The sequence below is a fragment of the Orbicella faveolata genome, unplaced genomic scaffold, assembly GCF_042242905.1.
Source record: "Orbicella faveolata isolate gen_17 unplaced genomic scaffold, um_ofav_v1 contig_1, whole genome shotgun sequence".
NCBI lineage: Eukaryota > Metazoa > Cnidaria > Anthozoa > Scleractinia > Merulinidae > Orbicella > Orbicella faveolata.
The window spans coordinates 23,232,231-23,246,507 of record NW_028301536.1 but is presented as its reverse complement, the minus strand read 5'-3'; the positions used below and the strand labels follow the sequence as shown (position 1 = coordinate 23,246,507).

At 38.7% G+C, this 14,277-nt stretch overlaps 1 protein-coding gene and 1 long non-coding RNA gene across 2 annotated transcripts in view; one reads left to right on the top strand and one right to left on the bottom strand.

Annotated features, from left to right (window-relative positions):
- Positions 1-14,277, top strand: part of LOC149118447 (uncharacterized) — a 76,023-nt gene that overhangs the window by 47,732 nt on the left and 14,014 nt on the right. The window lies entirely within an intron of this gene.
- On the bottom strand, positions 845-14,226 carry LOC110054622 (hypoxia-inducible factor 1-alpha inhibitor-like). Its single transcript, XM_089296506.1, has 6 exons — positions 14,031-14,226; positions 7,324-7,863; positions 6,210-6,316; positions 4,976-5,039; positions 4,115-4,225; positions 845-3,031 (listed from the first exon to the last, which is right to left on the bottom strand). Exons 1-6 carry the CDS (start codon positions 14,190-14,192, stop codon positions 2,942-2,944), a joined length of 1,074 nt encoding a protein of 357 aa, XP_089152632.1. The 5' UTR covers positions 14,193-14,226; the 3' UTR covers positions 845-2,941.

The following is a 14,277-nucleotide window of genomic DNA, read 5'->3' as shown; positions in this document are numbered from 1 at the left end:
AAACTATTATCCAAACTGACCCTCACCTCTAATTGACTTGAGCTTTCTACATTGTCAGCATTGTTATCAAGTTTTGTCTATAACTCGAAGCAATCAGTGATCGTTGAAAAGAGGCGGTATGGCAAATAAACGCTCTAGTTACAATTTACCTGCAAATCGGGGAATTATCAAACTCGTGGATACTGTGTAACTATCCATGAATGACAACATTTGATTGATTGCGGATGCATTTAATTTATGACACCGATGCTATAGCACAAAACAAAGAGCTATTTTTGACCAAAGAAAAGGACAGACAACACTACGAAACGCAACCGCAACAGAACGAACACATACTAAATGGTTACATGCTCAAAGATATCAGGCCAAAAACGGAATGAGGCAGAAACAAAACATATTATGAAGCAATTTTCGATTGGGCTTCACTGCCGAGTGAGCTGAAGAGAAACCTACAGTAAAGTGCCTGAGGGATTTATGAACAAAACTTCAGCCTTCTTCTCCATGGTTTGTTCCATACACGTTATATACAGATGATAGTAGTTTAAATGGATACATTTTGACAAGTCATAGCTCTTAATTTCTACAAAGACAGGGCTCAAAGGACAGGTTCCCTACCAAAATTACGCTTGTTCCGTCACAGATACACGTGCACGTACACAGGCAACACCTTGGGCCAATCACAAGTCGAAGCAAACAGGTGTAACCGGTTTCTGTGGCGCGATACTGGAACGCGCGTAAGCCAACTCAAGATTGGTTTAGGCTTTTGAATGCTTCGAAAAAGGCAACGAGTCGCCCCTGATTTTCTTCACTCAGTCAAATTAAAAATGTACTTGTTACAAACTGCTTAGTGAACACAAAATAAAAAATTTATTAGCGTAAAATTGCAGATATTACATGTATCATTATTCCTTATGTTACGAGGTAATATCTGGAGAACATGAAAATATTTACAACGTAAAAATGCTCTCTCTTTAAAATTCCATTTCATGGTGCTACAATTTGTTACTCTGTTTTTAATTAAGAATCGTAACGCAGGACTAAACTCTATTTCTGTTTTCAATAATTTGCTTTCTTATCACTGGCTGACATTTTCGTCTGGTAAAATCCATTGTTAAAGTTCTTAAGGCTGGTTTTCACTTGCGCATAAGTACAAGCACAAGTCGACATACCCGCTGATACGCCGACGCAGTAAAATGCTGATAATTAACACCTTTTGTTAGGAAAAGGCACTTTTTACCACAATTGCTACCAATCTCGCAATCTGATTGGCTAATTTGCCGCTGTCCAGACAACGCTAAACCACATTCGATTTGTTAAAATTATCAGCCTCTTACGGCGTCTGCGTATGTCGGCTTGTCCTTTTGCTTACACGCTAGAGAAAACCAGCCTCAAATAATCGACAGCCACTTAATGTGATATTTCTATGAAAATATTTTTATCCAAATCACGTGGCTAACCTAAAAATGGATCTTCAGGGATCGCTCTTTTTTCTTCGTGAAAATCGCTCTTGGCATGTAACTCGATCTGCGAATAACGTAATGAAACTCAATTGTGCATGTTGTCTATTCTCTGACTTACCGAACTACTTACCGAACTTTTGAATTCTTGTGCTAAATGTTTTCAGTTCATTACTGTAACTACAGAATGTAGCTAACTCCTTTAAGAAATAACAAAAGATCAACACACAAGTTCCTCTAACTGGTATTAAACCTATTTCAGTACATAGAACGGTGTTTACTTGAAACGTTATTGGATTTGCACTTACTACGCAACACGATTGGCTTAAAAAAAAATCGCGCCACTTTTTCATCCAATCAGAAGAAAAACCAAAATCAAACGTGACTCGTTCGCACACGTTTTCCCGCGCTTCTTGTCAGCTTCGTGTAACTACTTCCAGTTTTGATACGTTCTCTGCATTGTCTATGTCCTTTATGATTGGCTTGAGTGATTACTTTGATTTTGGTTTTACCACACTCAATTAAAAACCGCTCTAACGAGTAATTGCTTTGTGCCTACGATATGGACAACAACCAGAAGATACAAGAAACGTTCCACTGTTAGCATTTAAAATCCGTGTTCCATGTACTTAATTTTAGTCTCAAGATCAATGGTATAGAATAATGCCGAAATACAAAAGCAGAAAGTTTCTTGTATCTTCTCGTCTATATGATAGGCACAATACAGTTTCTCGGATGCAACCTAATCCTTTATCTAGATGGCACCACGTAAAATTTCTTTTCAGCGTTTTTTTGTTTTCTTTTTTTCTTTCTTTCTTTTATTTTTTTACGGTAGAGCAACCTATATGGTCGGCGGACTCCAGAAGACATGTTGCAGCGACAGTTTTCCTCGTGTGGCATGCCCGTTTTTGCGAAAAGGCGCTGTGCAGGGATAAAAAAATTTTGTCACAGCAACAGGTGCATAAAATCCGGCTGGTTTGAAAAATTGACCTCAATTTTGAAACTGGCATCCGATGTTCACTGTTCCTGCAAACTGTTCCAGCTATAACACATTTTTATTCCTCAATCTGCTTGGTGTAAACCAGCTGGCGTACTGTGAGTGTCCCTAAGCGTACACACGAAAGGGGCTTGTTCCCGCAACATGTTTCCCTAGTGTGTGTCAACCTTAAAGAGAACTCGAGTAAAAATTTCATCTTAATCCAAAAGTCCATCTGTTGTGTTTTTCACTGTCATAATATTTGTCTTTGAACTTTTACATTCTGTTGGCATGTGAATTGAAGCATATGAAATCGCCTGGCCAATCAAACAAGTCACATTTTAACATTGGAGAGACAACTGGCAAAGTTTGCTAGTTTTTTTTAACGACTCTTTTTAAAGTCTCTCCATGAAGCCACCGCTCAAGTTCGCTGGAACCTGCACATCTAAATGTAACTGTTACGCTGGAAATTCTAATACGGCTTCGGAAAATACTGTTAACGGATATCTCATTTATCGACTTCCGCGTAGCTTTCTTTTAATTCCTGATTTGTTTCTGTATATCGTCCATTTACGATGCAATTCAAAAGTGGACCAATCTGCAACAACAGAGAACGCAAACTTAGATACCAACAAAGCCGTAAACTGCGCAAGCTATGGTATATAAAGTGAAAGTGCGTGATCACTGGTGAGCTAATTCATAACGATGTGAAATTATAAAATAACTGAGATACTACACGCGCTCCCATTGGTCGATAAGTGTGTTTAGATGAGAGTATGTAAACACGGGTGTGGCGGTCTAGATTCGCGCGTATTTTTGAGAAATGTTGTATAGAAATTAAGCAATAGAGGACTTTTTCCTTGTTCACATGGCCTCTTCTAAACACTTGGGGGGTCAGGGAAATTCTAGAAAGTTATGCAAAACCGAGACAAAGTTATCTTGAATTATCGGAACCCCCGTCGTGTTTAGATGAGTGTATGTAAACAGAAAAAAGTGCTCTAATGCTTAATTGCTATCACGAAAAACTCAACGATCAGCTAAACCTGAAACTCACCCAGGTTATATTTGTTTGTTAAATTCAGTGTCAAATGGAATGCTCAGTTGAGGGATGTGTATTTCACTTTCAAGTTCGTATAACCATTTTGAAAGACAGAAAAATGCCCGTTGACAACTTGGCAACACACTGACTTCCCCGACCGACAGTAACATGTCCGTATTTCATCGGTCAGTTAATTTATCAGTCAAATTTGGTTTCCCATACTTGAATGAAATGGCTTTTCTTCCCTTTTACACTGCATGTCTATTGAATCACGCGACACCACTGCAGCAATACTGCAACTCAGACTTTAAAGATGAAACTGAGACTATTCCTCTAGAGAAGGTCAAAACCCCAGCCCCATGCATCTGGCAGCCCATACTATGATACAGTGCGCGCTCAATATAGCTTGTTATAGAGCCCTCATTATCCATTGTATGCACTGATTAACCTCTATTGTTCATTTGAACATCTTGGTTAAACTAATTTTAAAAGCCTCTGATAGCATCCTGGCAGTGCATAAAAAACCCTCCTGTTCTCAGCAGTGTGACCATACAAGGTTCATGTAATACCATCAGACAAGTTAGAAACAGGCCACATTGCTAGAGAGTGACACCACACGCACATGGTAGAGAGTAGATTTACCTGGCGGTGATCACCTAATGCTTCTCCCAGCATCCTCTCAATGTTCCTCATGACTGCAACTTTCTGTTGAGCAGTCAGTGGGTAGTTGATATGGCTTGGAGTTGGACCAGCCTGGAAATGGGGACAGCACATTCAGCACAATGACTTGAGCTTTATTTGACCCGTAAAAGATACCACTTTAAAAAATGGATATGACAGCTTTGTTTATTATTTCTTCAAAAGCAACACTCAAAGATACCTTGACGGTTAAAAAATGGTGGCGTTTCACCCTGAACACATTACAATATAAGTGAGACCAAAACTCGGGGTGGGGGGGAGGGGGGGGAGGCGAGGTAATCCCTTATGGGGGCTATTGTAGAGGTATGTGCAGCCCCAAATGGTATGGTTCTTCAGCTGTTTTGGCCATAAATGGGGTATCAATTTTGGCCATGTTGGTCATAGATGGTCATAAATAGGGTATGGTTTTTTGCACTCTAGTCTTGAATTGGGTAATTTTTTAGAAGTAGCTACTTTTTCATCATTATCAATAAGACCATCAACAAAAGCCCTTCACAGTGCCTTTAACATCGGTCTAAACAAGGTAACTAATATAATTGTTAAAAGGCAGGTCTGAAACAGGGTATAATATTAGGGTCAGGTTGTAAATAGAGTATCGAACTTTTAGTCAAGTCATAAATAAGATAGGGAAAATCAACAACTTTGATCATAAATAAAGTAAGGGTTTTGGCCATCCAATCTTTCTGGGAGTACCCCCTCCCCAGGAATTACACCCCTGAGCGAGGCAACAAGCATCCCCGACCTTTTCAAATCGGAGTCCCACCCCTTCCCCCACCACCCCTTGGGTCTAAATGACATACTCACCTTGTACCAGAAGTTGACAGACGTTGTGATTCCACCATTCATTGTTGATTCCACATGATGCCACCTGAAACAATCCATGTCGTTATTAATATTATGGCATCTGTACTAATGTATAAGCTAGAGCAGTGTTCCATTGAGTGCCGAAAGTACATGTAATCATGCAATTACTTCGGTTTTGGTTTTAGTTTTAGAGTGTTTTTTTTTTTTTTTTTTTATTTGAGTATAGAAAAGGTAATTGGTATTGCACTTACTACACCACCTGATTGGTTTAAAAACCTCACACCACTTTTTCATCCAATCAAGAGTAAACCCAAAACCAATCAGGATTCACTCACATGCGTTTTCCCGTGCTTTGCGTCAGCCACATGTAATTACTTGGAGCTTTGATTGGTTTACTAGATTATCTGGGTCCTTTGTGATTGGCTAGAGTGATTACTTTGGTTCTGGCTTTCTGACGCTCAATTGAAAACCATTCTACTACAGTTATTTATTTCATTTCTTATTATTATTATTATTATTATTATTATTATTATTGTTATTGTTATTGTTATTGTTGTTGTTGTTGTTGTTGTTATTGTTATTGTTATTATTTAATATTTAATCTATTTTTAATTACCCTATATATTCTGGCAAAATTTTAATCAAAAATACTCCCAGCACCATGTGATCTGTCTTCACTGACTAAAAATAACAGTGAAAGAGTATAAATACGATATAGTAAAAATGCGAAATCCCAAGTTTACTGTGACTATTGTATGCAATGAAATAATTATGTTGTTTTTATTGTTTTTTGTAAGAAGCCATTTTTAAATTTTGAATCAAGTGAATCTTTGTAATCCTCAGGATATTGAGTCTCAAACAGAGCTCTGTAATCTTAAGGAGTAGAAGCTGCAGAATCTAGAATAAATACAGTCAAGTGACAGAATCTTACACAGAAATTTAGCAAATCCAAGGACTTTTTTTCTGTACAGATTAAAATGACAGACTGCTCAGTTCAATTTTTAAAACAAATTGACCTTGATGATGGTGCATAAATTTTGCATGCATGTAAATTGTAGTTCTGTGGTTGTAGTTAACCAGGCATGACTAAATTTAACATTTCTGTGTGATATCATCAGCTGGTCAACATCACACTGTAATATTACGGAACAGAGAAACAGACTTGAAAACCTAGTCTGAATAAGGTGAAGGCCGAGTTTCATAGAACTTGCACCAAATGAAATTGTTGCCTTACCAGTACATTGGTATGTAGAGAACATCTCCAGGGCTAACTACTGCTTCAAAACCTTTTGCCTCCCTGAGCTTTGGAAATCTCACATAATCTGGGTTATCAAAGTCAACCTATTTACAAAGTGGATGAATTCATCAGTACCCATTTGCATTTTATAATCAAATTTGTCTATAACGGTACTGGTTCCAAATGCATGTACATGAATTGTACATGTTTATAATTTCCTTATTTCTCCACATGGTGGCTATTTTGACAGTTGTTAATCCTGGCAGTATGTTGGTTGTGTGTCATCTAAATTATTGTGAACCTTGCAAATGGCATTAAGCAGGGTGCAAAGAACATTTTTTGGGGGCTTGTCCTTTGGGCATGCTCTAACTATGATGTCATTAGGTAAGCCCAAAAATCGTTCTCCCTAGCCCAAAAAAGGGTTCATCAAAACATTTTTCCCCAAGAAAGGCCAATGCCAAACAGAGTCCACTAGTCCAACGGGAAAATGCACTGCCTCCAGGCTACTTGAGAGTATTTTCTGTGCACACTGGGCCTAACCAGGGACGTAGCCAGCCATTTTTTTCATTTAAGCCCAAATTGTACAGCGTAAGTTGTTTATCAAATTTTGCCAATGTCCAAAACAACAACAACAGTCAACTAAATTTTTGTGCGCAAAACTATTTCAAAGTTCTGCTTTGTTAATAACCTTTCAGCATTTTTTTCATGTATAAGATTGAAAGTCATTATTTAGTTTTTTAAAATAAAACGTTGATATAGCGGTGATTTGCTATTGAATAGTAAGATAAAGAAAATATGGCCTTTTGGCTACTAAAAAAATTTATTTACAGAAATTCTTGTTAAGCCCAGGCTTAATGGCTTAAAGGCTAGCTACGCCCCTGATAACGCACCATGAATCTTTCTGTAGCTCACTGGATGTGTGCCTGACTGTTACACGTATCTGGGGGTATGGCCCTGGGATTTAATTCTGTCAGGACTGAAATACATTTGTATTTCCTTGTCCCATGCTCAGGACATGCTGAACATTTCATCTTTCAAATTTAAACTGCAGTTGGTGCATACAGGTGTAAATCACTTTTAATTAATTCTCTTCTAGAATATCTTGACCTACCTGACTTTGTCTATCACAAGGATGATACAAAGGAAATGGATAGAGACACTCAAACTGGTCAGGGTGGAACAGAATTACTCTTTTGTGCCCTGTCACTTGACAAAAAAAGTTCTGTTGCTCATCATAATGAACGGGTGTAATATTCCCAGGTAAGCCAATAAGGAGGAGATTGGATGTCAACGTGCCCCAGTTCATTTTCTTCTGCATATTTGTAAGCCAGCTCCACTTAAAACCAAGAAAGTCTTTCACTATATTTTTTCCTACAGAGTCATTCAGCATCTGTTGCAAGTATAATCGTGTATCCATGGGTTTAAAGTTGGTAATCCTTGTAAAAAACTCTTCAAATTTCATGTCAAGCCTCTGCGTCGGTGGAACAAAGTTGGGCCAATCTTTGGCTCGTTTGTCATCACAGTACATGAACTTGTGAGTCCTGGAAGAGTAGACTGAAAAAGATCCTTGACCAAGGTTGTCTTTGAGATAGTTCAAGTCCCATTTAAGGGCTGTTCCAATTATGTCAGAATTTTTTAGTAGTACAGGTTGCTGCAAAAAAAAGTTTCTTAAATTAAATAATAAATATAATTTAACAAATTGAAGCTTCAATCTGAGATATTGCTGTCAAGACATTGCCACAAGCTTCACAGTTTTTGCAATGATGGCTCTGTGCAGACACATTGCAGTCCACTGAAATCAATGAGGGATGGGGTGGGTAGGGGCAATTAGGACATGTGAAGTGATGTCTGAAACTTACATACAGAGTAGTAGTTTTAGACTCTGTGTGACTCAGAAGGAAAGTTCTGCAACAAGTTTGTCCAAGACACAGGTGTAATTTGTGGTGCAATTTGGCAAGAGTTCACATGTATATCATCGTACAGCCAGTAGTATAATAACTTGTGTGTAGTCAGCAAGGTTACATCAGACAGCCAGAAATAAAAATCTGAAATGTAATGCAGTCTAGCCAGATCTCTCAGCAAATCACACTTGTATATTGAAATTACATGTATGATGTGCAATAAAATTACATTGTACTGTACGTAGAAAAAAATATTTCAGCACTTTCCAGCAGTTACAGGTTGACAAATCAATACTGCCACATCTTAGCAACTGATGATGCAAAATTAGTAATTAACATTGGTATCAGACAAATGCCTACTCATAACTAAACAATAAGCACAATAAGCTACAGTGTGCCTGAGCAAAGATACATGTCAACCTTAATTTTATAATTCAAAAAGAGCTTCGTGGAACCCATTCTTGTTATTCTTACAACAGACTTATTACAACATACATTCTGTAAGGGGCGGGGGAGGGGGGGGGGGGGGGGAGGGTTTCAGAGCCACTTTTAATTTTCTAAAATTTAAGGTAGCTCTGAACCACCAGTTCTATCTTAAGAGGTGCCCTCTGTAATTTTCAACTATGGCCATTTGGACCAGAAAAAATCAAATTCCTCAAACTTTCTCAGATGAATGGTCTAGATAAGTGATTCACAAAAATATAACTTTCAGTTCAATCCGATTCGTATTTTAGCGCTGGGGCCACCATCTTGGTTTTGCCCCTCTGAGAGGGCTTTCAGCGGCCATTTTAGGGCACACTTTTAACAATTTGCCATACAAAGAAAACGATCTAAATCCGGGTAAAAACCCTTTATTCGAGACAAGCAAATGTTTCTTGTTACATTGAGAGGCTGTTTTGGCAATTTGATTATCACCTGATTTTTCTACAGAATTTTAAATTTCTTCCCTTTCGGACTACTGATGAAGCGCCACAAAAAAGGCGAAGTTTAAAGGAAAATATCGCCAAAAGTACATCACTTGAGATCCCAAAACTACCCTCCACTTAAAGAGCAATGTCTCACCTGTAAAAACATGCAATAAAATTTTGGGAAGAAGTTTAAGCTGTGCTTTTGTCAACAAAGACCGCCGTCCTAATTAGCATAATAACGTGAAAATAACGATGCACAGAGAAAGTAATGACATATTCCACTTACCTCGCGACATGTCGACAACTGGATGTTCCACGATGCCTCATGTTATATTTCCAGTCTGTTTCAGCCACATTTTCGGTGATTAGTGTACGAAATCACTCTCAGACATCGCCACGGTTAAGCAGATTTCAACTCTCCGAAGCCCGCTTCATAACATCTATCAATATTATTTGTCTTTCGCCTCATAAGCCGCCGTTTACAAGAAGTTTAACAATTTTCTGAGATCCTAACTGACCCAGAAGTCTGTTAGCAGCCTTTAAAATCCTCCTCTTAATCGAGGATTCTCATCAAGAACTCGTTTAAGCTCAGTTCTGTTTTGATCTGTTATGCATCCGCCATTATTCCACAGATTGCGTTACATTTGACAAATGCGCATTCCAACGGGTAGGGGTAGGGTGGGTAGGAAGTGAAAATGTAACCGACATTAAAGCCATTTTGCGCATTTCTGTGGCTAAACTAGTTACTGGCTTTCCCAGAATGATTTGAACATGAGCTTCTGCTTGCAGGTATTTTCTAGGTTATTTTTGCAGGGTAGGTGAGGGGGGGGTCGATAGACAGTACCAAGTCAAAAGATTATGATCTGTGTATCTTGATCAACTTTATCAGTTCATCAGTGAGGCCCTATTAGGGGTTTTCAGGATACTGGATATTTGGGTAAAAAATTAACAGGATGTGAGAAATTTAGGGGAAAAATTAATGCGGTAGAGCATCTTTAGATCAGATAAAGCGGGACAGTTGTGTCTTTCGCTGCCGGAAGTGCCATCAAATTTTGCAAAAGACAACAGACTGACGAATAGTGCGCAGGAAGTAATGATAAGCGACGTTTTATTGAAACTTCTTACATTTTCTTAGCCGTGTCACTTTTCCATCAGAAAAAAAAAAAAAAACTCAGAAAATTACTGAAGGGCAGTTAAGGACGGTACCTTCTTTTTTAGGCATGGTTTAAACGCCAGGCGCGCGCTTGGGTTGGAACTAGTGACGTAATTAACTACCCTATCAAGCGTGCGACTTAAAAAAATTCTATTGTGGCCGAAACAAATTTCGCACTAAAAAAACGAGCCTGTACTAAAACCGGGATTACCAGAAAAGCAGGATATCGCTAAGCACTAACTGTGAACGGCTTCCAGCTGAGAAACTATCTTTTATCGTATCCGTAGTAAAAATCATACTGAAATTCAACTGTAGATGGCATAATGCGCGCGCAAAACAACTGCGAGAGACGTCAATGTTTAACTTACTTGGAAAGTAACAGGAAAAAAAGTAACGGACACCGACAAAGTTTTTGCAAGGATGAAACAACTCATTTAACTTTTAACAAAGGGGTGATTACAGCTACATTTTATGGTATGAATTGGAAGTGGCAAGCCTATTCGACAATGCATTAGTTTTTGGCTGTGAGGAAAAGTTATGTAGACTGTATTTTAGCTAAGCCAGAGGAGTGCTGTTGCGACGATTCTGTTATTAAATACATATCAAAAGTGGTTTTTATGTTACTACTTTCCATGTAGTTTAAAGATGTTTTTTAACATGTTTAGTTTTCTGCATGTAAAGGCAAACCTTAGGAGAATCTGTGAAGAAATATCTTTACCTTTTCTTCAGAAAAATGCTACCGTCAGCAGTAGCTAATTATCTCGGAAAAATTAATGACTACCCACAGTTTTCTTTGTGAATTCTAATAACCCTGGCTAAGATCTACTTTCTCCACGTTTTCTTAATCTGGCGGAAACACGTTTGTATTTTGTAGGCACCGTTCGTTATGAGCCTGAGGCACCCCACAGCCGCTAATGTCGTTCAGTTCTGTGATGGAGCACAGCTGCATGTCTGCACAAGACTTGTTTTCAACCCTATGCAGGGCGCTTTAAAATACCCGCATCTATCAAGCGAAGCACTAATGGTGACGCTTAGCTTTTTAAATACATTATAGATGCGTTTAAGGCACACAAGTTGAATGAGTCATAAGCAATTGGATGAATTAACTGACACTTGTCAAAAAAATCTGCAGCTTGATTCTCAGCGGTTGTTGTGTCTTCTTGGAGGACCTTCTCCTGTCTGTTTCTAAGCTTTGAAGCCATCCTCGAGAGGAAGGATTAAACGTGGCAAGGAGTCAGGAACTCATCACAGGTGAACCGCCTAATTCCTGGCCTCACCTTTTGAGCGCCTCATCTTTTGTGCTACAGTAATTGCTTCGACTTTTATGGCCGTTTCCTGACCCGAGAAAAACTTTTCTTGCGCACTGCTTCGCAGTCTGTTGCCTTTCGTAGCATTTGATGGCATTTCGGGCAGCGAAAGACACAAGTATAATGCTGAACAAAAAAAACACAAGGAAGAGACTTTTTATTGGAGTTCTATCCTTATTCTATTTGTAATAAATGAAATTTCTCGTCAAAAACTAATGGCTGTAAATGAGATTAGGATAGTTGTTTACAAATATAGTGTGGAATGTTGTGCCTCATCTCTTTGCAGACACAAAGGTTGCCATGTAAGAAATTCATGTTAAACGGTGCAGAATTTGGGACACATTTCATTCTCTGTTTATTTCTCCAGCCCAGTCTTTATCTATCTATTCAGTGTAACAAGTGTGGGCTTCGAAATTACTAACAAGGAGCTACGTTACCTAACCTTAAAACCCCTAAAATCTGATACAAAACTTTCATATTCCACCGTGATATAAGTACTAAGAGTCCAGAATAAATGCTTATAGCAGTTGACATACATTTATTTTATCCTAAATAGCTGACCATTGTTGAGGCCCCATAGTGTGAGGGGGGAAGGGGGGGGGGGGTGTCGGTGTATCCCTTATCCTGTTAATTTTTGTCCTAAATATTTTGTAACCTGTTAAATCCAACTCAACGATTTCCTACTCAATTAATGTCCTGTTTTATCTGATCTAAAGATGCTCTACCCCATTAATATTTCTCCTAAATTTCTTGCATCCTATTAACTTTTTACCCAAATATCCAGTATCCTGAAAACCCCTAATAGGGCCTCACTTATGAACTGATAAAGCTGATCAAGATACACAGATCATAATCTTTTGACTTGGTACTGTCTATCGACCCCCCCCCCCCCCCCCTCACCTACCCTGCAAAAATAACCTAGAAAATACCTGCAAGCAGAAGCTCATGTTCAAATCATTCTGGGAAAGCCAGTAACTAGTTTAGCCACAGAAATGCGCAAAATGGCTTTAATGTCGGTTACATTTTCACTTCCTACCCACCCTACCCCTACCCGTTGGAATGCGCATTTGTCAAATGTAACGCAATCTGTGGAATAATGGCGGATGCATAACAGATCAAAACAGAACTGAGCTTAAACGAGTTCTTGATGAGAATCCTCGATTAAGAGGAGGATTTTAAAGGCTGCTAACAGACTTCTGGGTCAGTTAGGATCTCAGAAAATTGTTAAACTTCTTGTAAACGGCGGCTTATGAGGCGAAAGACAAATAATATTGATAGATGTTATGAAGCGGGCTTCGGAGAGTTGAAATCTGCTTAACCGTGGCGATGTCTGAGAGTGATTTCGTACACTAATCACCGAAAATGTGGCTGAAACAGACTGGAAATATAACATGAGGCATCGTGGAACATCCAGTTGTCGACATGTCGCGAGGTAAGTGGAATATGTCATTACTTTCTCTGTGCATCGTTATTTTCACGTTATTATGCTAATTAGGACGGCGGTCTTTGTTGACAAAAGCACAGCTTAAACTTCTTCCCAAAATTTTATTGCATGTTTTTACAGGTGAGACATTGCTCTTTAAGTGGAGGGTAGTTTTGGGATCTCAAGTGATGTACTTTTGGCGATATTTTCCTTTAAACTTCGCCTTTTTTGTGGCGCTTCATCAGTAGTCCGAAAGGGAAGAAATTTAAAATTCTGTAGAAAAATCAGGTGATAATCAAATTGCCAAAACAGCCTCTCAATGTAACAAGAAACATTTGCTTGTCTCGAATAAAGGGTTTTTACCCGGATTTAGATCGTTTTCTTTGTCTGGCAAATTGTTAAAAATGTGCCCTAAAATGGCCGCTGAAAGCCCTCTCAGAGGGGCAAAACCAAGATGGTGGCCCCAGCGCTAAAATACGAATCGGATTGAACTGAAAGTTATATTTTTGTGAATCACTTATCTAGACCATTCATCTGAGAAAGTTTGAGGAATTTGATTTTTTTCTGGTCCAAATGGCCATAGTTGAAAATTACAGAGGGCACCTCTTAATATGTTATCACAATTCACAAATCAAAGAAATGAGTTCCATTGTGCTGATTTTAGTTATAATCAGTTAAAACTAAAACTAAGAGCATGTTTAACATATTTATTGTTGCTATGGTAACCTATTATGGCATGAAGATGGCCTGAACCCGGGTATTTGTGTGATACCAATATTGTAACGTCACTTGGTAACATGTGGTAATAGAGCAACTGCTGGAAAGTGCTGGAAAATGTTCCCACCCACCTTAAGCTAAAATCTAAGGGCCTTCTTTAATCTGAAGAGGGGGGGGGGGGGGGGGGGAGCGGCTATAAAAAAATGGACGATACAGATTTCAATGAGGATGAAAAAACTTCATATACCCAAATGGTACTGGAGGTATTTATCCATCTGAGAAGTATTACAGTAAATAACAAAAAAAGCACCTAATTAATCTTTTACATGAATATAACCTAACACTCCTTCAAGTGTTATTTCTCCGTCTTGTTTTAGCCTGGTTCAATTCATTGCTGAGCCAAACTCACCTCATTTGCGATCATTGACTCTACTTGTGGATCTCTGTAGTCAAGTCTTGGAATCTTTGCAAGTTTCAGATCGTAATTTCGTACTTTATGGCCTTCAATATCAACGTAGGCGTCACTCTCCCCGTTCAACACGGAAGCCATGATCGTCGACATGTCCGACATGTCCAGTTTATTTATTTGAGCCGGCAATCGGTCAACAGCAACACAAAAAGTCATATGAGCGGTACAACTAGAGCCCAGGATTTCG

Excerpts from the sequence above, each read along its gene's own strand:
- LOC110054622 (XM_089296506.1), bottom strand. The coding sequence starts at position 14,192 with ATGTCGGACATGTCGACGATCATGGCTTCCGTGTTGAACGGGGAGAGT. Across the intron at positions 7,864-14,030 it reads AGTCAATGATCGCAAATGAG|CAACCTGTACTACTAAAAAA; the intron begins GTGAGTTTGGCT and ends TTTTTTTTGCAG. Across the intron at positions 3,032-4,114 it reads CATTAGGTGATCACCGCCAG|ATTGGTCCACTTTTGAATTG; the intron begins GTAAATCTACTC and ends CTGTTGTTGCAG.